The following is a 25,243-nucleotide window of genomic DNA, read 5'->3' on the forward strand; positions in this document are numbered from 1 at the left end:
CATAAAAAAAGAAAATTACTAAACTTTACATTAGAGAACTAAATTTAAAATAGAGCCAACTAAGGTTAACAGGAGATTGGAGATTGGTTAGAATGCAACACATCATTATGTAATTAACCTCAGGAATTAAATTGCAGTCAGCCATTTCTCTTTTGTCCTGGGGTAGGGCTATTATTCATGCGGGAACGAATAAAACTTTGTACTTGGCGGCTCAGTAATATAGGTAACACTACAACCGACCACACAACAGTTATTTTTTGAAGTTTTGTTGGCAGAAAGCTGTTTTTCATTATCACAAGCAGAAAACAAGCACCGTGTCTCAGTACGTATCTAACCCAAACACGCTCGTGTTTTCCCGAAAAAGTTTCCTTTGCCTGCGTACAGGTGGCGCTCAACGCAGTTCCACTAGCTCTGACTGCTTCGTGTTAATCGAGGTTAGATGTTTCTACTTTGATTTGTTTTCAAACCGTTTCGTTTCGTTTTGATTCGTATGGAGATTTGTTATTATATATTCGTAGAATAAATAAAAATAAAATTATATAAAACTGCTTTTACGTAAAAATGAATTTTATAAACTTGACATTAGTTCTAAATATTCTTTAGTTATGTAAGAGCACGTTAAAAATCTTTATTAAACTGTAACTTAAATATCATTTGGCAGTTATAGAGCCTAACCCCCTTTATATATAATATGAACCGGCAGGAGTATCGTTAACTAATTTAAATATCTTTGTTCTTGAGTAAATTCGGAAAAATTTTTTCATAAATAACTATAATAATAATCAAAATTTATTAAAATTGACTATTTTTATTTAAAAAACATGCTGCTTATTTTCTAAAAGTAATAGTTTTTCCATTGAAAATATATGATGCTACACTCGTCAGTACATATTGATGACCTCTGTCGGAGAAAATCTGAAACTACGCTCGAACGCTATATGTAATAAGCCAGCTTTTTGGTTATTTGTAATACTGATAAGTTTAAGACATTTAAATTTAATCTTTTTACTTAAATTCAATACTGTGTTATTTAAAAATTAGAAAAAACTTAAGTTTTTCTTTCTTTTTTTTCTTTTGTTTTTTTTTTTTTTGAGTCGCTTGTTTCTGCCATCGCGAGTTAACCAGATCCGTATCTTTAATATACGGGATAGGCACCTTGCAGAGGATATTCGTAAATTACGTAGATATGGAGGTGGATATGTAGATAATCGTTACGAAGTGTTGCGTAACGATCATATTGTTTATGTCACTGATTTGTACAGTACATGTAAGTTAATAGAATAATGTTACGTTTAGTACCCCGTACTGTGTATTATTCCTTAGTACATACAATTAAGAAGGGTTGATTGAGGATATGCGTTACGTAATTTTGGAGTTGGTTTGTTCGGTGTGTTACAGAGCGTTACAGGGGATGGATAGCGTCACGTGATTTATGAAGAATCTCTTTAGCGTTTAAAAAATATTGTTAAACAGATTGATTCAATTGCAAAAGAGCGAAATAAGTGAAAGTTTAAGGATATTCCGAAAAAATGTCAATATACAAAACTTGCATTCGCAAAAAAAGTATATTTTTTTTATTTAATTTTTTAAAGAAGTTTTAATTTTAATTTTAATTAAAACTTTTTAAAAACTCTAAGATGAATTGAATTGAATTGATATAAAAACACTAAACGAAAAAAGTGGGCAATTAAATTTATTTATTTTTTTTCATTACTTTTAATGTAAAGAAGAAAGAATATTGCAGATTAGGAAATTATTCATTTCAGGTGGCCGAATCACAATTAAAGATTTATCCCGCTGTAGACACGAATCTTCAGTTTCGTGAACTGTCTCCATAAAAAGTTTTTATAGTATATTCCATACCAGTAAAGCACTTTTCAATAATTTTCCTTCTGTTTCCAGAAGATTTTAAAATAATAGATTTTAATAAAACAAACATGCATATTTTTCTACTTTTTATGTAGCTTTATATCAATATATTACTGTTTTTATATACGTAAAAATTTTCTGACAAGTTAAAGCGCCAAGTTCAAGTTATTAATCAGTTTTAACTTAAAAATATACGAATTCGCCACAAATAAATAGTGACAAAAATAATTCGATTGTTACTCAACAGATGGCGATACATTATTATTGATTTCAAATGAATTACAGTAATGAATTTCATGGTTATTGTTTGTTTTTCAAGTTATTGTAATTTCAAGATTATGTTTTAATTTCCGTTATTCTGAATAGATTTTAGTATCAAAATATAAAATTAAAGTTTTTAGTTTTTTAGCGTCATGTGGATACTAATACAGCTTATTTCATATCCATCGTGGGATATGTCAGCCTCACAATAATGCGAGTAGATGATGAAGGATGACTTGAAATCTGTATAAACCATCCTTGAAAATCTGTGAATCGGGGATAGGAGTTGAATCGAGAACTCAACTCCTATCCCCAAAGAGGCTAGATAATGTCTGTGGCAACGTCTACAGAACATGTAGCCCAATATTTTGAAAAATTTGACCCTTTCCCCCATTCTGATGACTCTGCATCCATGCAAATAACCTTTATTTCTGAAACTACGTATACTAAAAAATTCGGATCTCCAGATACTTTAATAGGGTTGCAATTTGAAAAAATTGTACACCAATAAATTTCCACTGCCGCCCGTTCGTTTGTCTGTCATTCTCTAATCTCGAGAACGGAGTTAGACGAAAGACGAGACCAGATATGGAAATCTTAGGGGTTGGAGGCCCTTATTAATTTAACTATATACGAACTTCCAATGCAAACCGGAAGTCACGTTATTTCTTCAATTCAAAACCTTTCCCCTGAAGCAATTAAGAGATGACTGGCACGACTTCATTGCTAACGGGAAAAGTGTATGATGTACAGGTACAGGGCAAGCCACTACTAATTTGAAGTGGAGATCGTATATTTTAAATTAAATAAATTAAAAATATGATTAAAAATTGCAGCCTGGCATTGGTGACGATGTCACAATAAATAATTGCTCGTTTATTCTTAAGTTTAAAAACCGAGCGGATGTTTTCAAATGGCTTTTCCCTACTTAAATGCTGACATTTCTTTTAACTTTTCGAAGTTACATTAGACAGTTGTAATTATTCAAGCCACAATTCATAAAACCATAGAATATGTGTTTTATGTTATTTTATTATTATATTATGTATCAGTCCGTATTAACTATTTCACAATAACGAATTAAATAAAATAAAAACAATGCTGCAATTACCTACTGTTGTAGCACTACCAGTTCTCAATTGATACTGCTGATTTATTGTCCCGTCTACCCAATATTGCTTCTGTTGATAATTTCTCCGATTCTGTGACCCTTCAATCATGACATCGTGTCTATAACACACTTTCAACCGAGAATAGGTTGTATTGCAACTCAATTTTTTAAGAGGGTAGACTACGTGACTCCTTTTATACTGATTTATGTATTGTGTCTATTTTTTAGTAAAGATTTTGTCTTTTACTTATAAAACGGAAAGTTAAACAAATGTATACATTATTCTGCCAATTTTTCTGTATAAATCTACAGTGTAGCAGTTAATCTGTACTGAAATTTAGACTTGAAAAATCAAATTTTCTCACCATTTTTATATGAAAATTACACTGTAATAGGAGCAGCAATAACTGCAATTACAGTAGTAATAATGAAGAGTATTGTTAGTTAATAATAATATAGTAATGGCACTTAATTCTTTGCTAAATGCTCTTATTATGCAAAAAAAAATGGTTTGAATTATATTAACGAAGGCTCAACTGCGATAAAAAACTGCTGCATAGGGAATAAAAGCAATTTTTACTACTGTATCTTTCTTTTTTTTACTTCCATGCATCTTTCTGATTTAAAAAAAAATCTTTAAGTGCTATACTTAATCCGCAATTTCTAGTAGAAATCATTCAATATTCAAAACTGAATTTATTCAATCAAAGAAATGTACTACGCATTTTTTCATGAAAGGAAAATGGAGCTAGACCTTTCAACTTCATAAAGAAAAATCTATTCTGCTTGAAAACATTTAAAGTCGATTTTTTCCATATATAAAATTTATTTAAGTTAGGAAAAATTCTAAATGCATTTTTATTCTAGAAACATTTTTTAAAACCATTTGTCAAATGTTAATTTTCTCCATTACATGCTTAATTAATTATTATTATTATAGTAGCAATGATTTATAGTTCAAAATGTATAATTCATCGCATTAAATATTAATATAGTATTAGGGATATGTTTTTTAAATGAAAAGTGGAAGCGAAGAAAATCTTTCATTAAAAAAAAGAAGTAGAAAAATACATTTGCAAGACGACTTTATAATATTCAACTTCTTGCATAAAAATAAAGCTAATGTCCTGAATTTTATAAATAGTTTTATAGCATAATATCTAAATTTATTATAGAGATTTTGTATGTATAGTAAAGGAGAAACGCACGCTCGAATGATTGCATCTACAGCCTGACATCAAATGTCTGATGGCTCGAAATTCAATGGGAAGTTTGTGTGATGGATGAACATTGCATTTGAAAGAAAAAAAAGAAGAAGCGTATACAAACAGGGTTCTGATAGATGCAGTTTTTCATCCAGTTCGCTTTCTGTATCACGAGGGCCGGATGTAATATGAAAGAGAAAAGCTCTTCCGGGTATTGTGCACTGCTAGTAGGCCAGACAAACAGACGCACGAAGTTGTAGCCTATACAAAAATAAGTCGTCTCCTTTTCAAACCCGAATATACAGCTTTATATAGTATGCATTTACTATCTTAGTTTACTGAGAAGACTCAATTCGCTTGTATTTTAAAATACCATTTCCTTACTTCTACTAGAAAGAATTAATTTTTTATAGCCGATACTTTTCTAATAAATTTACCAACTCAACAGATGTTTCCTTAGGGTTGTATTTTGGGAGATTTCTCACGAGATTTCCGTTTAAGCTGCTGTATTATTTAAGAAAAGAGACAGAAACCAATCACTGTATTTATATTAATTTAAAGAAAAACCACTATACAACAATATACAAAAACCGAACAAATAAAAAAATGAAAGCAAACAACTTTTTTGTGGCACATTTTCAGTGGACCCAAGGGCCCTGATGGTCTCGCAACAGGAAGACAATAATGCCCAGCAGCTCAGGCTCCTTTTTTGTTATATATCGTTTGTCAGGACATGTACAAGAATTGTTTCCATAACAGCATGTCTCTACCATCGTAACAAATTCCTCCTAAACTATTTCTTCTCTAACAGTTTTCATAAATACAAAAACAGTATTTTTTTCTTTTACTTTTTTTCCTTGTCGAACAATATCACTCCCAACGGGCAAAGAAAAAAAGAAATTCGGTTCTTCCATATAAAAAAATACCCAAATATATATATATTTATATTTTGTTTTTTTTAATATATTTTTTTTTTATTTTTTGGGTAGATGAGGCCTGCATAGATCGCGACTGCTATTCAAACTTGGCACCTTTCTGGCGAGACAGTGCTGCCATTTATTTGGCACATGGCGTTCGTCCGAGCGAACTTCCTTTTCCATCAATTATGTTTTTTGCATAGTTTAATTCATTTTTTAATAGTCGACGTCACAGCCAGGGTCCTATTTCTTTTTCTACTACCAAGGCAGCATCAGAACGCCCCATTAATCTCAACAAGTTTAGAAAGTCCGTTAGGGCACTCGGATCCCTATGCCGCACTTCCCATAAATCCAAGATGTGCTCTGTAGGACTTGGCTTAGTTGCAAAGAAATTGATGTACCTACAGCAATATAAAATGCGTTGTAATTAATCTTTCATAGAAAACAAACATTTATTCCGGTCTTACTTGCCTGTCTACTTTTAATTCTCTTGCCAATCTTCTCCAATCATTCCCTGATGTGTTTGGAGGGTCTAGAAGATTGCACAGTAGTTTTCTTGCTTCTAATGTTAATCTTTATGGGAATATATATTAAATTATAGTATAAAATGCAAATTACTTCGCTTGTTTAGCAGAAAAATAGTAGGCGTAATGAAATTTTAGCAGTAGACGTATACTTAAACATGATATACAGGGATAAGTAATGTAAAGGAATAAAAATTATTACCATTTTGGTAAATTAATAGACGCGTTATTCAATATTCTTACCTAAAACCGGCAACAGGTTGGTCCAATGTTACTATAGAATTACCATTGTCTCCGCTGGTAACAGTTGTATTCAGAGGTTGAGATAACCAAGATGGACTGGGTGGATTTTTCTGAAAAATTTTCAATCATCTTTAATCTTTACTGGATTAGCTAGCTTGCATGAAAGTATTTTCGGATACTCACATCTCTTAAATCGGTATTAATCCTCAGAAGCTGTCGGTGTGCTTGCACCCCCCTCTGATAGACTAAGATGTGACATCGGATGACTTGCAGCGATCGATCGATGTGCTCCAGGGTGAAAGAGCAGTGCAGATTATTTTGACGTCCACACCACACGTGTTGGAACGGAATTTCCTGTTAAACGTATTCAATATTTAGTAAGTGGAATTTTTAAATTTTTTTTGCAGTATTTATACTTAAAAAATCATTCCTCCAATTTTTTCAGATAGAAAGCTTAATTGGCAGGCTAGTTTTTCTAGTTTGGTCAGTTTAGAAAATGAATAATTTCTTTTTAAAATATGAAATTATAAAATATTAATTTTAAAATATTCATTCAATTAATTTCTAATGAACTTGCCTGATAGTTAGCACCCGGTTTGCATCGCCACCCGGGACCAATATCCTCTAAACATAAACATAGATTGGCTCCTCCATCTTGAAAAGGCATCGATTTTGGTCTGTCCAACAATTTCCCTCCTAATTTCTGTTCGATTTGTATTACTCCCTGACGAAAAAAGAAATCCAAAATTAGTTCCGTCGTCGTTACTAATAGGTCTTTAAATAGTATAACTCGTACGTAATGTTCGTCGGCACGCTCTGAGGGCTCTTCAAGTTAGGAGGCAAATTATCATTACGTTTATTAATAATATGCAGCATGGTATAATTCAGATTAATGGAGCTAACTGCGCGAAGCAAATGTTGTGTATATAACCCTCATACATCTTAATTAATGTGTAAACGGGAGATAAATTTATGCGCAGTTTAATTCGAATTATGTCGCGTATTATACACTGTTTTTCCAGTTACGCTCAAAGAATTTCGCATTCTGTTACTAAAACTTAAAGATTGTAGCCAAGTAACACTTAGCTACAATCTCTAAGATTTGAAAAACTTACCTGTAAAGCTGCCTGCGTGTCTTCCACGCAATAGAGTCGTATACAGTAATCAACGGACGAATGAAGAGGTGGTGCAAAAGCTGCTAGATTTAGTGATTTTATAGCTTTACTTTCTCCTGTAGACTCACCCACCAGTGCGAATCTCCCAAGCTGTTCCATTAAGAGATGGCAATGCTGCAGATCCATTTGACAGTAAAGTGGTGTGTTGATAGTTTCTCGTCCCAACGTTACCAGATTCTGTAACAGAAACGGGAAATCTGTCATCAGAGCATTCTTCTACTAAAACTAAATATACCCCGTCACTTAGCCTCTTAGCAGTTTTATTTATGTAGTACTTAAAAGCTAAACAAGAATAGAAGAATGTTCGACTTACCTTCCAGTCGGGATTATCTTCATCGTTAGCGCCTTCGCTGCCATAAATGCTGATACTCCAGTTGTTAGGTGCCAAAGTGGCGCAGTGTTGGAAGCTTAACACCACAGCCTTTTTGAATTGAAGACCCGGCGGTCCACATTGCACCACGGGACTTAATATAGTTTGCTTATCTGCAAATAAATCCAATTAACAACTATAAGGATCGAATTAAATGAGGGAAGAAGCGCTAATCCACTTACCATTTAATTTTGGTCTATCGCGATCATCTCTGAGTACCGCCACGTAAATTTCATTACTCGATCCTTTCTTAACTGATCCCGGTGGGATAGTTAGAGTTATACCTGAAATAAAATTCTCCATTTATAAGTAGCCCACAGACAATTAAAAAAATATAAAGGCATGTCTGAAATTATCAATTTTTCTAGGAAATTTATGAAGGGGGAGATAATTCTGAACGAATTCTTACAATTTTAATTACATATTTGCTTACATCTATCAATTATTAGATGATTCATTCATATTTTAAGCGTGTGCTTTGCTTATAATTGTCAGAATTTATCTACATGATTTTGATTAAGTAAACTTATCAAAAATTCTGTTTTTTTAAATGTTTCCTTTGTATTTTATTTAATTTTTTTTTTTGTAACAAACTGTTGCTGAACAGATAGGGAGTTGTGTTACGTCATTGTTAACGTGACTGAAACAAGAGGAATTATATTACATCAGGAATTAACTGGTAATGAAAACAAAGGTGGATGGCCTGGCAAGAACTCATATTTAATTGAATTTAATTCCGTTTTGTTTACTCGAAGTAAATTGATATTCATTCGAGAATTTAATCGCTCGGAAATTTCATTTTCTCCAAAATGAAAAATAAAAATAATAGAATTTTCTAATGGCCGACTTTGTCTTTTTTTTTTCTTTTTTTTAATCTTCATTTTCGCTTTCTAGAATCTTACCCCCTCTTAAAATATTCTCCCTTTCTTCTGCTAAATTTATAATTATACAAAAATCCCTTTTCAAATTTTAATTTGCGTGAGTCTTTTTAAAGAGATCGGCTCTAAAATATCGGCTCGTGAGTTAATTTTATAAATTACGAGTGTCGTTAACGACCATATAAGATGCATTTGGTAATACAAGCTCCTTCTTAATTTTAATTATTAGATGAATTTTTTCCTATCGTGTAACTGTATCTCTCTCGTGACTGTAACGATAGGAAAAAATTAAGTATCTGTAAAAGTGTATCTTAATATATTTATGGATTTAAAAAATGTAACATTTTGTATTACAACACATAAAAATCCTTGTCAGGATCATAATAAAGAAGTATGTTATCGACGAATGCATCAATATCAATAAAATGTTTTTGTTGATGCTGTCACTTTTTTGTTGTTGCAACAGTACAATGGGTTTTTTGCTTCTCTATGTAAGAAATTTCGTTATTGTGACATAAATTCTGTAATTTTATAGTATTATTTTCCATTTTTTCGATTGAAAAACCTCTTTTTCTCATTCCAATTGACTTGCAAACATTCATACCTAGGCACTAGGCGCATGTGAAGGCAGCTGGGAGTCCTCTGCCTACTCTGCCTCCATTTTGATAAAAACCACAAATTTTTCGTCCGATGGAGAATTATTGTTCAATAAAAATAAAGACGAAATCTGCCCAAAAGGGATCACACTTATTTTCTATGTTCCTAGATAATTTAACTACGTAAATATTACAATAATAAATATCAGAGTTAAGTAAAGCTTAGTTACGACTGGATGCAAGAAAAATTTGACAAAAATCCTTTTACTGCAGTGTTTTTAAATGGAATCTTTCAAGAGCGTGGCACCTCATTCTCCAAGGAGTATCAACAGGATCCTGCAAAAATCCTTTATTTTCCTGAAATACTCTTGAATCTTGTTAAATTTTTGATAATATTGATTGTGTTTGCCGTAAAAACTACCTATAAAACGAATTTTAAAACTAATTTAAGATGGTACAACATAAGACATGTACAGTACGTAAAATATTAGAGAGTAAAATGTAAATTAATTTTAAACAGTTAAAAGACAGCTGAAGAGGTGGAAAACTATAGTTTTCAATGGGAAATTCTGTTAAGTAGGTGTAAGAATATTACAAGAGATAAAGGATTTGTTTTTTTTTTTTTTTTTCAAATCCATCTGGAACCGTTGGAATGCGGAAAGCAGTTTACAACCGAAAAATGGAGAATAAAAATGGCAGCTCTCTTCCAAATATCGGAGATTAATTTTGTTAACACGACTCCAAAAATTGGCTTTAAATCAAGTTTTTATTGGAGCTAGATTTTTAATATAGCGCCGTCACTATAATTACACGGAATGAAATACTTCCGATACCATAATTTTTATTAGTTTCCTGCTAATAACAGTATGGGAAGGGAAATAGTTAGAAACGGAAACGAAAGATGGAGCCACTTACCAGATCCGGGTACAGATATCCTGGCTCCGGCTTTGGTGACGGTGTTCCATGCCACGCACTCGATGTCCAGATTGGGCGGTAGAGCGGCGGAAGTGACCGAATGCCTGCCAGATGGCGCTTCCGAATCGTAGGCCGATCCGGGACGTGATCCTGTTGGACGTTTCATTAATCAGTATAGGGTGGTGAGGAGTATTTAAAACGTAAGAGGATTATCTCCGGATAAAATATTGGGGGGATTATAAAACGGGAAATTCCTGCCAAACTGCAAACGGATGAGTGATAAAAAAGTGAAGCATATGGTGTTTCCGGTCTATCATGATTAATTCGGACGAGAGGGAAGACTTTTCACCTCACAAATCGAAATTCTAATTCGAGCATTCATCTTATTGTAACGATATTTATTCCTCACAGTAAACTTATTCGTTGTCGTTCCCATACGAGAAAATTAATGTATAAATGAAAATGAAATTGGCTGTAAACGAATGAGTCGATCTGAAATTAATTATGAACAGAGCTACAACTCAGAATTTCAAGTGATGAATTAGAAGCGAGATAAGATCTCATAACTTCACTTTCTAATAGAACTACACAGCTTTGTACATAAAGAAACAATTTAAAAATTATATATCTTTATTTTCATGTAATAAAAATGATTATTCTTACTTTTATACTCATAATTTTCAATTTTCACATAAGTTTATAATGTAAGAATCGTGAATATATATGCAGGATAGTCGAGTGGGGAGAAGCTGAGGATTTTTCCCCAAGCATGCAGAAAACTTGAGTGCCCTAGTGATTGAGGGCCCTGTAAATTAATAAGCTTTAAGGAAACATTCTACGTATTTAATTTGTTTTAAAAAGATGTCAAAAGGGCCCGCTTTACCCGGGCTTCATACAAGATCTCGATAGGTTGTATATATGCTAAGTTCTTAAGGCTAAATATTCTATATAAAAGCTATTAATTTTCTTCGTATATGTTTAAGATCTCTTTCTATATATATAATAAGTAAGGTTACGCATCTTCATTTAGAAACAAGATTATATATTAATTAAAATGTTAATATATTACCTGAGATGTTAACAATTACACATTTGTATATATGCGTATATTTGTGTATATTTATTTACAGAAGAATAATGATAATTTGTTTTACATGTAATTGCATTGTTTAAGATTTTCTGAGATAAACTTACCCGAGCATGTAGATGTAGGTACAGAAACACAAGAATCTGATCTGGGTGGCTTTCCCGTCGAACTTGGTGTCTGTGACCTTTGGGGATCTAGAAGAGGAATCCTGCTTTGGGCAGGACTCGGAGGGATGTTTGGAGAGTAGCCATGACCGGTAGAAAGGAGAGGAGTGGCTGCATTGCATCCCAAACCGTTAATAGCTTTTTCTGCCTGGGAGAAGTCAGATCGAGCGGAACACCTCTCCCTGTGCAGGTGACTGGGGAAGTTGAGTACGTTCTGAGTTAAATCTGGCTGGACCGGGATGACATCTGTAAAATAATGCAATTATTTTACACTTATATCTCTAAAGTTAGTTATATTTCGACAGTTTTAAAACAAGGAGTATAGATCGATAAATAGTCTGGAGCAGCAACACATAAAAAATGTCTTTTGTTCGTGGTTCCAATATATTGTTAAAAATTGCGCCCTTAATCACAATTTTGATGGGATCAATGTTTATTACCGTAAAGGCACCTTTGATTTATATCAGTTTACGGTAATAAGCGTGATTTACGACAATTTTTGCTCCGTTGGAGATCGTTCTTGGAAAATAACACGTATAGAAAGGGGAAAGAAGTGCTACTCGATTTTAGCTCTATATTTTTTCCCCTGCGGCAACTAGAAGAAATTTCTGTATCTATTTTTTTTGTACCACAGAAAGGAAATTTGCACCGTGCAACAACAATGCACGCTCCGTCATTTCTCTTACAAATCCCTCAGACAATTTCAATTGAAGCAGAAACATTCAGATATTTCAGGAGGTTAACTTCATGACAAGCACCGCTACTCCCTGTTAGAACTGCGCCCCGGGTTCGGTACAAATATGATTACTGTTCCTTCCGCCTTGAGGTAGCAGTGTACTGGAAGCCGGGATTTTGCTTGTTGGATGGAAAATATCTGATGGGAAGTTCCCGCTATTCATCCCTGAGTCTGGGCTATTCTGTCTGGCGAGATGGCAAGCACAAAAGCCACATTGTCAGGGGCACAATGCCCTTATTCTCAGATTTGATCCTTTCAGATGCTGACGTCTTGCTGCTTGTATTTATCTTGTTTTTCTTAACACATTGAATCTCGATTTTAATTTTGTTGCACAATAAAATTTTCCCCCTCGTATTTATTTTGATAGATTTAATTTTCAAAACTGATAAAAATCTTAAATGGAAGATGGGGGAAAAGATGAAACTGGATAAAATCCAATGCAAAAGATCCAATTCGAGATAAAGATCCGACACGTATAAGATCTATAACGATTTTCTATCCTCCAAACTTCTGCTCGAATGTTTTTGAATAAAAAATAAATAAATTCTTTCGGTACTGACTCGAGAAAAATCTTTATTTTCTCTCTTGTAAATCTACTAACAAATTTCAATTTAAAAATCAAAAATCTCTGAGATAATCTTTTACTGTCTTATCAGCATGTTACTCGCCCAATTTGTTTTTTTTTCCTATGGAGTCACTCACATTAACTATTGATTTATTTTTTCCTCTTCTAAGTACTGTACAGCAAGTAAAATATTATTGTTATTATTATTTTTCTTTACAACACAATTTCTCAAATTCTAATATCTGTCGAATAATCTTCTATTCGATTATTATATTTTTATAAAGAAATATTTCACCAAAACAAGCGCACAAACATGGTAATTTTGTGAGTGTCATTGTAGGAGTTGGAGCATGATAAATGTTCTTCCCACTTCACGCTTAAGTCACGCAACCGCTAACAACACAATTAGAAATTTTTCCTTTTCTTACTGCTATGCATCAATTACCTTTCAGGTAACTCAGTTGAAATCTTCTAATTTTCAATTTAAAAAAAAAAAAAAACTACTTTTGCAACGTTTCATCACTTCTCTTGTTGAATGTCGTCACCTTTACCCATTTGTTTATTTAGAAATTATTTTTCTGTGTTGAATTCTGTTACTTATAATTGACATTTGTGCTCGTAAATTCTAATTTTATGCTGCATTACTTTAAGTAAAAACAAAATAAAATTTAGCAACACTTATTTTGATGTCATTATTTTTTCCTGTATTATCATTAAAACGTCATAACTAATCATTTCCGTTTCCGTTGACGTCAAATATATCTTTTTCGTGCTGTCACAATATTAGACACGTTCTTCTATTACGTAAAAATTACTGATTGTTACGTCACAATTATCAGTGACGCTCGAGCGCTTCTTTACATTGTTCTTAATCTTTAATGACGTGTAAAGCTTTTTTTTATTTGAAAATAATTAATATTGTTTTAGATCTCTTAATAATAAAAAATACGCGAAAATTTAATACTTGATAACTTTTAAAAAGTAAAAGAAAATGGAGACACACGTACTGTACACACTTACCAACTAGCAACATCATCTGTTATTTTTCCTATTGAAGACGTCAAAATCGGACACCAAAGACACGGGACACGTGTATGACAGTGGCACAGGAATAAATAAAAGTGCAGAAATGTTATTAAATATAATTTGGTCCTATCCTTCTCGATATTGCATTAAGTGTCAACAAGATGGATGACAATTTAGGGAACAGCGGAAGAGACTCATGAAAAGCCACTCTTCCTAATTCAATTATTAATGCCCCGATTTAAAGAAGGCGATCCTCCATTCATCTTCTGACAAATGGATTTTGGGATGTGTCCAAGGAAAAAAGAAAAATAAATAAAAAAAAAGAATATATCTTAAGAGTCAGTTTATGAAAGAACTGTTGCTGCTGCTGCTGCTGCTTCCAAAATAGCAACAAATTCTCTTCATTACCAAAGGTAATTATGAAAGAACATATAATTATTGTATTGTACTTAAGAGTAGAATTTATCAAGTTTGTCATTAATTATCCTTATTTTAATTTACACCATCGTTCATTACTGCTAAAGAATGGTTTACTTCTCTCTCTCTCTCTCCCTCTCTTCGCATTTAATGACAAAACTCGAATTAAAAATTATCGTAATGTTAATGATGAGTTTTAAACATTAAGTGGCAAAATTTGCTTGATTTTTAATGTTTTGTTATTTAAAATGCGCATATTTCATCTTCAGAAATGTTACCTGTTTGCGAGCAACACCTTAGATTATATCTCTCTCAGTAAAATTGAGAACATCAGCACTCATTGTTACAAAGGCAGTATTTAATGAGTAGTTTGATTGATCGCTACAGAAGAAGCACTCGATTCATTAACAAACCTTATTATGAAAGTAGCATTCGGTGTATCAATGTTCACTGTTATAAAGGAGCACACAATGAAATACTCATTTTGATATGCTGCTGTAAGTCTTGATACAGCACTTTATGGAATCAACACTTAGTGCATCAGCTCTCATTGCTCTAATAGTATTAATGCATTATTATTTAATTTATTGCTGTAGAAGCAGCCCTCTTGTACTCTCTATATATAGCCTACTTGTAAAATATTTGATATTTACTGAAATATTATTAACGTATTGGACTGTAAGTAATAACACAATGTAGTATGCTGCCTATTACAATATCTAGCAGCAGTTTTAATGTTTCTTTCATTAGGACAATCACGTGTCAATTGTTCTCTAATTTCTACACCTCTGGAGATCCACCTGCGTTTAAAATGCGCAAACGGGAAGTGGAGGGATAAATCGGAAGAGCGCAATTTAATTCTCCCTCCGATAATTCACTCGAACGTTGTTCAACTACCCAATCAGATCTCATTAAAGGCTGACGTCAAATCGGCCACGTGCTGCAGGACAGAGGACACATGTCGGGGGAAGGAGTGCGACACGACAATCATAGTATAGGCCATCATCCGAAAATTAAAACTGTCCGGTCGAACCAAAGCCCCATTTTGAAGGTTGCGGGGAGGGGCCCCAATGGCAATGTTGTCCTAATCGGGGAGAAGCGAAGTTGCAGTTGACAGCACCGTTAACAAATGATTAATGGACGAGACTTCGACTGAAACTTCTATCCTTGTGTCCTCTCTCTCTCTCTCTCTCTATACTTTTTATATCCTCCCTCCCTTTCTACCGTGGTCTCTAACGTCAGATAAGTGAAAATTGAAGAAATATGGTGTCATTCAGGTAGAAGTCGACTTTTATCAGATTAAAATGTATATTGTGAAGTAATCTGGAAAGAAGAAAAATTACTAAATGATAATTAAGCACGATAAGAATAATTATACGACCATTTTTTTTTTTTATACTGTCGAGTTCATCAGCAACTTGAACTCTTCTGACAACGGAAAGATGATCTATAGTCGCTACTTCGTCTATAATTTTTTTAAAATTACGTAAGAAAGATGTAATTAACTATAAAATTATCTAAGAAATGTTTCAATATAGCGGCGACCTCGATTGTAATTTGAAATTCAGATGGACATTGGCAGTTCCTCGCTTGTCTTCCGTTCTCTTAATAGCACAGAACGATGGAACGAAGACCAAATGTCTTTGCTTGATGTCATCGTTCTCTTAAACAAACCGTGGTTGCTATGGAAACAACATCCCGAACGGAAGGAAGAGGAGAAAAAAGCAAAATGACGGCTCGAACATACTTTGCCAATTTCCAAGAAGACGACTTATTCCGGAATTTTTTTTTTTTTTTTTTTTTTTTTTTTTTTTTTTTGAGTGGCAAATGTGGCGGAAAACGTCAAATCGTTAGAAGATCTCTCCGTTATTTTTTGACGTTTTACCAGATAGAGATTTAAGAACTGAAGTTAACTCTTCAATTTTGTTTTTTCTCCTTTAAAGAGTAGCAATGGCAAAAATTCGTTGTTTTTTCAGCCAGACTGACTATTTTAACACTAAACTAAGAGATAAACAAGTATTACAAGTTGCATAACTTACCAGCAACGCCAGCACTGTACATGGATGGATCACGTCCTTTGATGCGTCGAACGACCAGCACCATCCCGACCACAACCAGGATGAACACAGCCACAGCAACACAAAGCCCCACATATAAAGCGATATCCGTCTCGGCTTCTGCCGGAGTTGCTGCAAATATAAATGCAATAATGTAAAGGTGTCCTGCTGTATCGGGTGTTAAACAGCAACATTCATCATCTGGATGGATGTCGAAAGCAATGCATACACGTCATTACATGCGCTTCGATACAGCTTCAGCGGGTGCAATACATCCTATAAAGATGTATTGAAGCGCTCTGTGAGCGTGCATCACTTTTAGCGAAGCGTATAGTTGCAACGGAGTGGCAGAGATATGAGAAAAATTAAATTTGCAAGTTAACTGTAACTCGTTGTTTTGATATAGAAATGGATTTCCTACTTGTACCATAAGCAAAATTTTTAATTAGAGTGAGATCTTTAGAATGATGGAAGATAAAATATATACCCTTCGTTTAACAAGAAATCCCAAACTACCTTCTAGAAAAAGCATTAATAATTTAGCGAGTTTCAGCATCTTGCAATTTATTACAGCGGTTAGATGAGTGCATTAATTAAATAAAATTAAATAAATTTTATTTTTTGTGACCGTTTTTATTTTAGAACCTTTTCAATCATTGTCAATTTTCCTGTAGGTTGTTTTGTTTTTGTTTTGCAAGGTTTGTTTCGGACAAAATCACCAATCTTCAAGAAAATCCGAACAGGACAGAATGTCATTTGTTACTCTCCAAACACGTTATCTGTTCGTCCCTTCTCCTCTTGCAGACACACAATTGGACCTGTCATTCTCCTGTACTTTACACTGTGACAGTCCCCTGGTCCCACTGCTTTCTACTCTGAAATATGGCAAGCATTTTGGACCTGCACATCAGTGTGATTATTATTTTCTCCTTTCTTTCTTTCTTCTTCTTCTTCTTTTTCTTTCTCTTTAAGCAATATTGCAGTTAATTTTTTTTAAAGAGTAAGTCTAATTTTGGTACGACGTTCCAATGTAATGGAAAAGCTAGTATCAGATTAATATTTCCAAATCGAGAAAAATAAGAAATTTACTACTGTATTTGTCTTTTTTTCTTTTTCCTGAATGAACGGACAAATAAGTAAATTCTGCAATTTATAATTTTGTAAGATTACTTTAAATAATTGCTTTATCTCTTCTGGGACTCAAATTCAAATTCATAACTACAGTTGCTTTCGAGTATCGAAATTCTCCTCTCTTCATTTTCCAACTAAATTATCCCATCTTCGGAATTTGGGATTTCAGACATTAAATTGGTTATTTAAATAAAATGGGAAACAATACAAGAAATGATCAATTAATAATTGATAGAAAGATAAAAATGAATATTCATTTCTGTATTTGGCAACAGTAAGATGAGCGTAAATAAGAAAATATACGGTGTAAGCCGAGTTTTAGCTAAGTAAAAGTACGTCTAGATAGATATATGGTGAACTTGATTTATAACAGGTTATACATATGATACAGATGTGATATCTTGTAACTTGTAACATATACAACAGCGTTACGCTGCTTACAATCGAGTTTACTTGTAAAGGATAAGAGAAAATGATAGATGAAACATTGAGGATATAATACGAGAAAAAGCTTTTATTTTCTTATAAGACGAGCTATTTTTCGTTAAGTCTTGATATTTTGCATTTCGCCATTTAAATTTCTGTTATTTTATTTATTAAAATCAATTTTAACGAATATTTAAGTTGATTTAAGTACAGTTTAATCTATCTGTTAGCTTTCTTACATCGAATTAGTACAATTAAATCCATTGTAATAAAATATAACATATAAAGCAATATTTTTCACTAAATTTTGATGTATTTAGAAAATGAATTAGAAATTTAATAATATACTTATATTTTATGTGTAAACATGTATAAAGCTCACACACAAGCACGTATATATAGCAGGTCTACATACATGTGCACATGCACATGATATTTACAATACATCGCACTACAATAAGAAATAGAATGAATAAATACGTAAAGTATTAAATAAAGCCGTAGAAACAATTACTCCATTCGAAATATTTAACATATAACAAGCAATTTTAGTGTTGCTTGTAATGAATACACGTACGTGGTTCACTAGAAAACATTATGATTACATGGAAGGTAATAACTCGCGTAACTGAAGACTAATCTTATATTTAATTAATGTATCAAGAAAGTATAATTATTTCAAGCGAAAAGAAGGAAATACGAAGACAGGAAATTAGTTAAAATGAAGTGTGGAGTAAAAAACAATCCCGAGAAGAGACGTATTTAAAATGAAAAAAGGAGATTAAAAAAAACTTGTAAAAAACGGGAGTGATATACATCATAGAAGAAAGTGTATGATTAATATTGCAAAGATGAATATGCAAAAATGGAAGAAATTAGACTGGAAAAATAAAAACAGAAATACGAAAAAAAGAACTCAAGAAGGAGAAACTGGAGTGCAAGAAAAGATGCTCAAGGAACAAAAATAGAAATGCAAAGTAAAAAATTGGACAGAGGAGCAAAAATGGGAATGGAATAAAAGAAGTTGGAGGTAAAACTTTGCCATTCTTATCTTAATTTCTTATTCAGAAGCCGACATTTTTTCGGCGGTCACGGTCTCAATCTGTAACGAAAGCGAAAGAGTCGAAGCATGACGTTATTTCCTGCAGTCTAGCTCAGCGGGAAAGAACGGGGATGCACAAATCGAGACTAGAAGAGGGGGGATGGCTTGTATAGGGGATTAGTCATATCGGAACAGTGTTGTGATACAAGTAGTTGTAACTATGTTTCTCGGCTTATCTGCTTCATGCCTGGAGGGTTCGTAGGGGTAATGCGCCGATCACAAGCCACTCGTCATGAACGGTTAGTTAGCTCACAATGTTTAGACGTAGATGTTATTCATTGTTCAATGATATACCGAGGCTAATTGAATCGCGTACAAACAATATCTATAGACGGAGGAACGACTTGGTAAACATGCCCAGATTTACGTGCAAATTTTGAATTCCTGCTACGAACGGTTTGCTAACTAGAAGGGAGAAAACTCCCTCCGACTTTAGTCTCCATTAATCATAGCCCTTTTGCCAAGTTGCATGCAAATTAGAGAAAGGCTCCACCCCTAGTCGGAAGAGTTTTGGGGACTGGTGCCTCATTACCTCACCGCCTCGGGTTAGAGACATTTGGTCAGTCATGTGTGAGAAATGGCAGAGTTTCCAACGGCAAAAACACTTCAATGGCGAAAAGCACTTATCGACATAACCCTTTAAGTTTCTAGTGAAAAGGGGGGTCGAGGATAACTGTGGTTGGCTTCGGTACAATTCACTTACAAGAGACGAACCCATTACTGGTGCAGTGAATTTAATAAAGGAATTTTGAGTGCGGGAGAGGCACAGATGCGAGTTTTGCGTTGGTTTTTTTCTTCCTCTCGCTTCTCTCTGTTGTTCTCCAAATTATCTAAGAGGATTTGTAAATATTCATTTAGTTTCAGACCGTAAATTATGATGTAATTAATCCTATTAACGACCTTGGTAGTATTCATTAATAGAAGATTTAATCTACAAATTACGGATTAAATTTCGAATGGAAATGAGTTTGATTACCCAAAAGTTACTTAAAATGGTATTTAATGATTTCACATCTTTAATAAATGGTGTAGTTCATTCATAAAAAGTTAAGCTATGCTTCAATTTCAACTATAAAGCTTGAATTTTCTTATAAATAGATGCGAGCACTGGAAGAGTCCATTGTCAACATAAAATTCTTTATTCACAACAAATATTGTAATTCAATAACGTTATAAATTAAGATATAGCTAAATTAATGATAAATTTAGAGAATGCATAAATAAATTCCTATTTATAAATGAATAAAAATAATAATCTGACGCTATAAGAAGCGAAAAATTGCCTCGCGAACTGTTATGGCGTTGATCTATGGTGCAGGTTACAGCTTATTACAATTTTTTTTAACTCTAGCGAATTTTTATTGTTTATAAAACGATAACTAAATAGAATGTTCAATAACGTTTCTCATTCAAAGAAGCAAAACGCAGAAATGTCAAATAAACGGAACGGAACAATTTCTTTGCCACAATCAAGCAAAAATGACGGATAATCGATACGATGAAAGATTCTTTGAAACTCTTCCAGTACTCACAATGGATCGTCATTAAAAACTTTCAAATAGACGGGCATCCTTTGACTGATGAAGGATGCAGAAAAAAGTTTCCTTCGCCTTCTACAACTTAATCCTTCAAAAAAAAAACAAAAATCAATAACCATAAATTTATATAATTTTCATCATAGAAACGTCACGTTCCTTTCTTCTTTTTTATTAATAATAATTTTTAAATATTTAGAAAGAAAATAAGAAGAAAATTAAATTATAACGTATAAGTTTTATAATTAATTTAGTTGGTAATTTATTAAATAAAAACGGCTAAATTTTCTGGTGTTAAAAATCACTTTAGATAAGGTAGAGTTTTTTTAATATAATGTAGTTTCAATCTTAAACCTCCGAAATATATATATATATAGAACTACATATATTTGACTTATCGAAGAAAACAGTCGGTGGCAAAGAACCTTTAAAGAATCGGGTGTGCAGGAAAGCCAAATCCCAAATGAGGCACGAAAGAGATTTTGGTCTAGAAAAGGCCACAACAATAGGATTCTATCTGGTGTGGCCCACTAGGACTCAATATTTCATTACTGGTAGAGGCAAAGTAAGCCTCGCTCCGTTGTCACCAGTAGGGAGATGGAATTATCGCAGTCACCCGCCAATAGTGAAGTATTAAAGTGGCTGGCATAATAACATCCTGTCATTTGGAGACGGTCCCTTATCTGCAGGATCCACTCGTGTGGCTTTTCTTGGCGTTGCAGCCCTTCGGTCTCCTCCGGGGTGGAGTCACTTATCTTATTGACTCAGTTTTGGACGATGATATTTCCGACGTAAGATGCTATCTCCGCCGAGTTTTGAACCGTGGGTGCCCTCTTTTGGCAATAAAGGAGATTGGAGATCTTGAAAAATGTGAAGAAACTCAATGGATCGACCGGAGAAAAATTGGCAGTTTGGCGCGAAAATATAGTAATCCGAAAGGAAAAGACCTATATAAAAAAGATAAATTGATAGATTTGCAAGTAAAATTTAGGCAGATTTGAAAGGAAATGTTATAGTATAAACTGGATCAGATGTGCTATTGACAATATAAAAATTCGTGAAACCGATCAACGCGGTTGATCCTTCAGTAAAATTCTAAAAAATGGGATAGATGTATATATATTAAAAAGAATCCAGACATCTCGAAGAAGCAAAACGATTGGGAATAGCAATCTTCCTATTTACGTATCGAATTTTTCAAAAATATGAGTAGTATATTCTCTCTTTTTACATTACCGTAGCAGTAAAAAAGTAGTTAATTATTAATGTCAATAATTGAACTAATGGATGAGAGTAAAATCATCCCGACTACATTTTTATACTATAAAGCATTATACATAAAACTAAATTACAAATCAATTTGAATATTGAACAAAATCTGAATGATTAAGGAAGAGAAACTTGTGTAATGTTGATGATTATATGAGCTTTAAAGAAGATTTACTTGTTTCTAAAATTGATTCAGCCATCAGTTGAATGTATTTTTATGTAATTGATATGAATAAAAATATTGCTTACAGTTGCAATATATTTGCATATATAAGTGCTGGCTGCAACATCTTATATAGTAGCAAATATATCTATAATGAGTCAGTAACTGTTAAATTATTCTTTGTTTTATTATAAATATGGTAAATTTCGAAACAATTTTTATTTGCCATACAAAAATAAATAAAAGTATGCAACTATCTATAAAATATATACAACTAGCAGCAATTTATTTTTGAGAATTACATGAAATTTATGACCTCTACTTTGAAAATTTGTAGGAGAAGTAATTATGCTAACTCTGTAGTATACATCTATCACATGCATGATCGTGAGAGCTTGTTTACAAAATTGTTTAAACATAATTAATAACATCTCTAAAGAGTCGTCTACAAGATAAATTACTGAAACAACTTAAAGAATAGTGAAAACTCGAGAATCTCTACAACTTTTACATATGGAAATCTTGAATTATTTAATAACTGCTGTCGACTGAGTAAAGACAGTTGAACTCTTCGATTTGTTTAGTAATTCTTTAGAAATGCTATAAATAAACGAAGTGCTGGTAGTACTGCCTCATCCATCCCACAGTAATGGGTGCACTTTTCCAATATCTGTTATCTGTGCAGATAGAAGAACCGATATTCAAATCAAGAACCTCATCTTGCCGACGCTAGCTTTTATTACTTATCGACGATTTAGTTTGTTCTCTTTCCCTGAGGATTTGTCTATCTGGCAGATAGACCCAGATTTGTCTCCAAACCCTCCTCTTCTTGATTATTATTCTTGCTTGTTTGACAGCTTATCAAAATCAAACTTCTCCCTATGGAAGTGGATTGGATCCATTTCGAAACAAGGCTCCGACTTAGAAAAGGTCCCTAGTCGATCGATACAGGGACTACTGTCATAAATGCATTAGTGTTGATCAAATTGCGCTCCGATCTCTTTTACTCTGCGCCGACTCTAGCAAGGCAACGATTGCTTTGCATGTTAATTCTTAATTACAAACAAATCCGTTCGCATCAGTATTATCTCTTATCAAAAACTCTTGTTAAAAATCTTACTAGCTTAACAGTGAAATAAGTACTTTACTTAGGGAAAGAGATTTAAGAATTAGTTACAGCTCTAGATAAAGATCTCCCGATAGATTTTGATTAAAAAATGGTCTTCGTCATTAGCATCTTTAACTTATTCTTGCGTGCGAAACGGCTTTAATTGTATTCGATATTTTTAAAATATTGTATAGATGTGGATAGTCATTATATTCATCTTTCTATCAAGCATAAGACTTGAACATTCCTTTATTTTTTTAATTAGAGATTTAAATATGAGCACACAGATCTAGTTAATGATAATGCCCATCTTCTTGTCAGAAATGCAGAACTTGATCATCGTTCTTTGACCTCGACTTCTAATGATCGTGATCAAACACGCTCCTATTTCGTATTGATTTTACGTGCATGCTAGTAACGGGCGAATTAATTAACAATCAGCATTATTCAAAGCTCTTCGACACTTTTTCTCCTAAAATAATATAATTTTATGAGACACTTTCATTTTTATCTAAACTTGAAGATGGACGAAGCGAAGATAATTTTCTCGTTATGGGTTTTAATTTTTATATCTTGTTTATAAAGTCTTAATAAGAAAAAATAATTGAGTTTACAACTTTTTCAGAAACGTCTTCATCATCATCTGCACCACGATGGCATAAAGATAATTTTTAGTGCTTGGTGGCTAAGAAAAGGTTACAGATAATGATTTTACTCGCTGCTAGAGGTATAAAGAAGATAATTATTGAATTTATGGCTTTTAAAAGAAGCTTTTATCGACTTTGGCATCTATCTTGATCTTATCCTTGACAGAAGCCACTCTATTGAAACTTTCCAGGAGAAAGAAGCATTTTAAACAGCTATAATAATAAAAGTTGAAAACGCAATTTATAAAGATTTTTCTGCGCTTAAAATTGAATTCTTTAATTAAATAGTAAAATAAATGACTCTTTTTACCCTATTGCTCAATTTGGATCTTCAACAAGAAGAGTTTCTCTACTTTTTTAAGGACTTAATTAACTAATTTATCTGAAAATTAAATTAAATCTAGACGAGTTCTTTTTTACTACAACTCTTTCGGAAAATCGAAGACGATTCGAAGTATTTAAATTAGTGATATTCTTTTCTGTTTAGGATGGATGAGAGTCGCGTGACCAGGACTTAGAACTGACTCAAAAGGTGAAGGATGCCCGAGATGACGCACTACTTACAACCTCTAATTAAAAAATCGAGTTAACGGTAGTTTTGAAAGGATAGTGGGGATACAGTCTCGACCATCCCCCTCTCTTTTCTAATGTATTAAAGAGAAGGAAAGCCATAACCGAATCGAACTGGAGAAACAAAGATTTGTTCCATTGTAAAACGTCTGCTGTCAGAAGCAATTCTCCTCCAAACCGACTTTACTCTGCTGAAATGACAAGATTTAAGATTTTTCTAGCCATGTAGTATTTTGACGTTTACTGAATTATCGTGTGGAGGGTTATGAAACAACATGTCTCTCTTGTAGGTGTAGCCGTGTCGCTGACTGATGGCGTGTTACTTCTGTCGCCAGATATACACGGTAACGAGCTGGAGTACGTTAATCCATCAAGGTCTGACAGCTCTAGGAAAAGTACAGCAGTCGGAAATCTGATCAAATCTTCTAATAACGGAACTCCTGCTTTTGTTGTTGGCCCCATTCCACTAGCGATGCTTTAAAAAATATCTAGTAGCAGCAGCACGATGCTGTAAAAAAGAATATATTGAAGTCTGCATTGTTGAGCAGTGTTGACGTTGATGGTACGGAAATAAATATTAATTTTTTTTTCCTACTTGAAAGAATTATTATCCTAGCAGTTCGAATTTTTGCTTTAGAAATGATGGCTTAATGTCCAAAACGATTTGTACGCTCACGAGTGAACGTATCAAAATGGTTGATAGTAACGAGAATTTAATTTTTTTTCTCGTTGTTAATAACTTCAGAGTTAAAATTCTTAGAATTTTCAGTTGAATGAAACTCAGTGCTATGATATAATAGAAGTTACAAGAATTCTCTTTTAGTAAATATTGGTATGATGAATTTAAAGTAGGACTATTGCAGGCTCTGCTTTGCGACCTCCTGATCAAAGATTTCACTCCGAATACTTCTATATCCTCGGACTAGTTGTACTTAAGAAGTTAAAAAAAAGAGAAGCTCAACTACATTCTATCCATGAAGTACTTGAATGCAAAATTTTTTATTCCTGCGTATATTTTATTCAGAGTTTTAACATACTACAATCGATACATATGCTGACCTTTTCATCTTTAGAGCTGCGTACTATACATAAGATGAAGCTCTCCAAGAAGGAATTTAATAACAAATGCCAATATTTTATTTATATAGATGCATATTTTTTCACGAAAGTAACTAT

General features: G+C 33.2%; 1 protein-coding gene across 4 annotated transcripts in view; it reads right to left on the minus strand.

Moving 5' to 3' along the window:
* Positions 1–4,982: 4,982 nt before the first annotated feature.
* LOC136986306 (netrin receptor UNC5C-like) overlaps positions 4,983–25,243 on the minus strand; it is a 109,559-nt gene continuing 89,298 nt past the window's right edge. For all 4 annotated transcript variants that reach the window (XM_067283803.1, XM_067283801.1, XM_067283804.1 and 1 more), the window contains 11 exons: positions 16,099–16,248; positions 11,259–11,561; positions 10,065–10,214; positions 7,858–7,959; positions 7,619–7,788; positions 7,246–7,482; positions 6,708–6,854; positions 6,314–6,484; positions 6,131–6,240; positions 5,835–5,936; positions 4,983–5,764 (listed from right to left, as the gene is read on the minus strand). In XM_067283803.1, coding sequence (XP_067139904.1) covers positions 5,593–5,764; positions 5,835–5,936; positions 6,131–6,240; positions 6,314–6,484; positions 6,708–6,854; positions 7,246–7,482; positions 7,619–7,788; positions 7,858–7,959; positions 10,065–10,214; positions 11,259–11,561; positions 16,099–16,248 — 1,814 coding nt within the window. In that variant the 3' untranslated portion in view covers positions 4,983–5,592. The remainder of the gene's footprint in view (positions 5,765–5,834; positions 5,937–6,130; positions 6,241–6,313; positions 6,485–6,707; positions 6,855–7,245; positions 7,483–7,618; positions 7,789–7,857; positions 7,960–10,064; positions 10,215–11,258; positions 11,562–16,098; positions 16,249–25,243) is intronic.

The sequence above is a fragment of the Centruroides vittatus genome, unplaced genomic scaffold, assembly GCF_030686945.1.
Source record: "Centruroides vittatus isolate TY-2023 unplaced genomic scaffold, ASM3068694v2 scaffold_1015, whole genome shotgun sequence".
Taxonomy (NCBI): Eukaryota; Metazoa; Arthropoda; class Arachnida; order Scorpiones; family Buthidae; genus Centruroides; species Centruroides vittatus.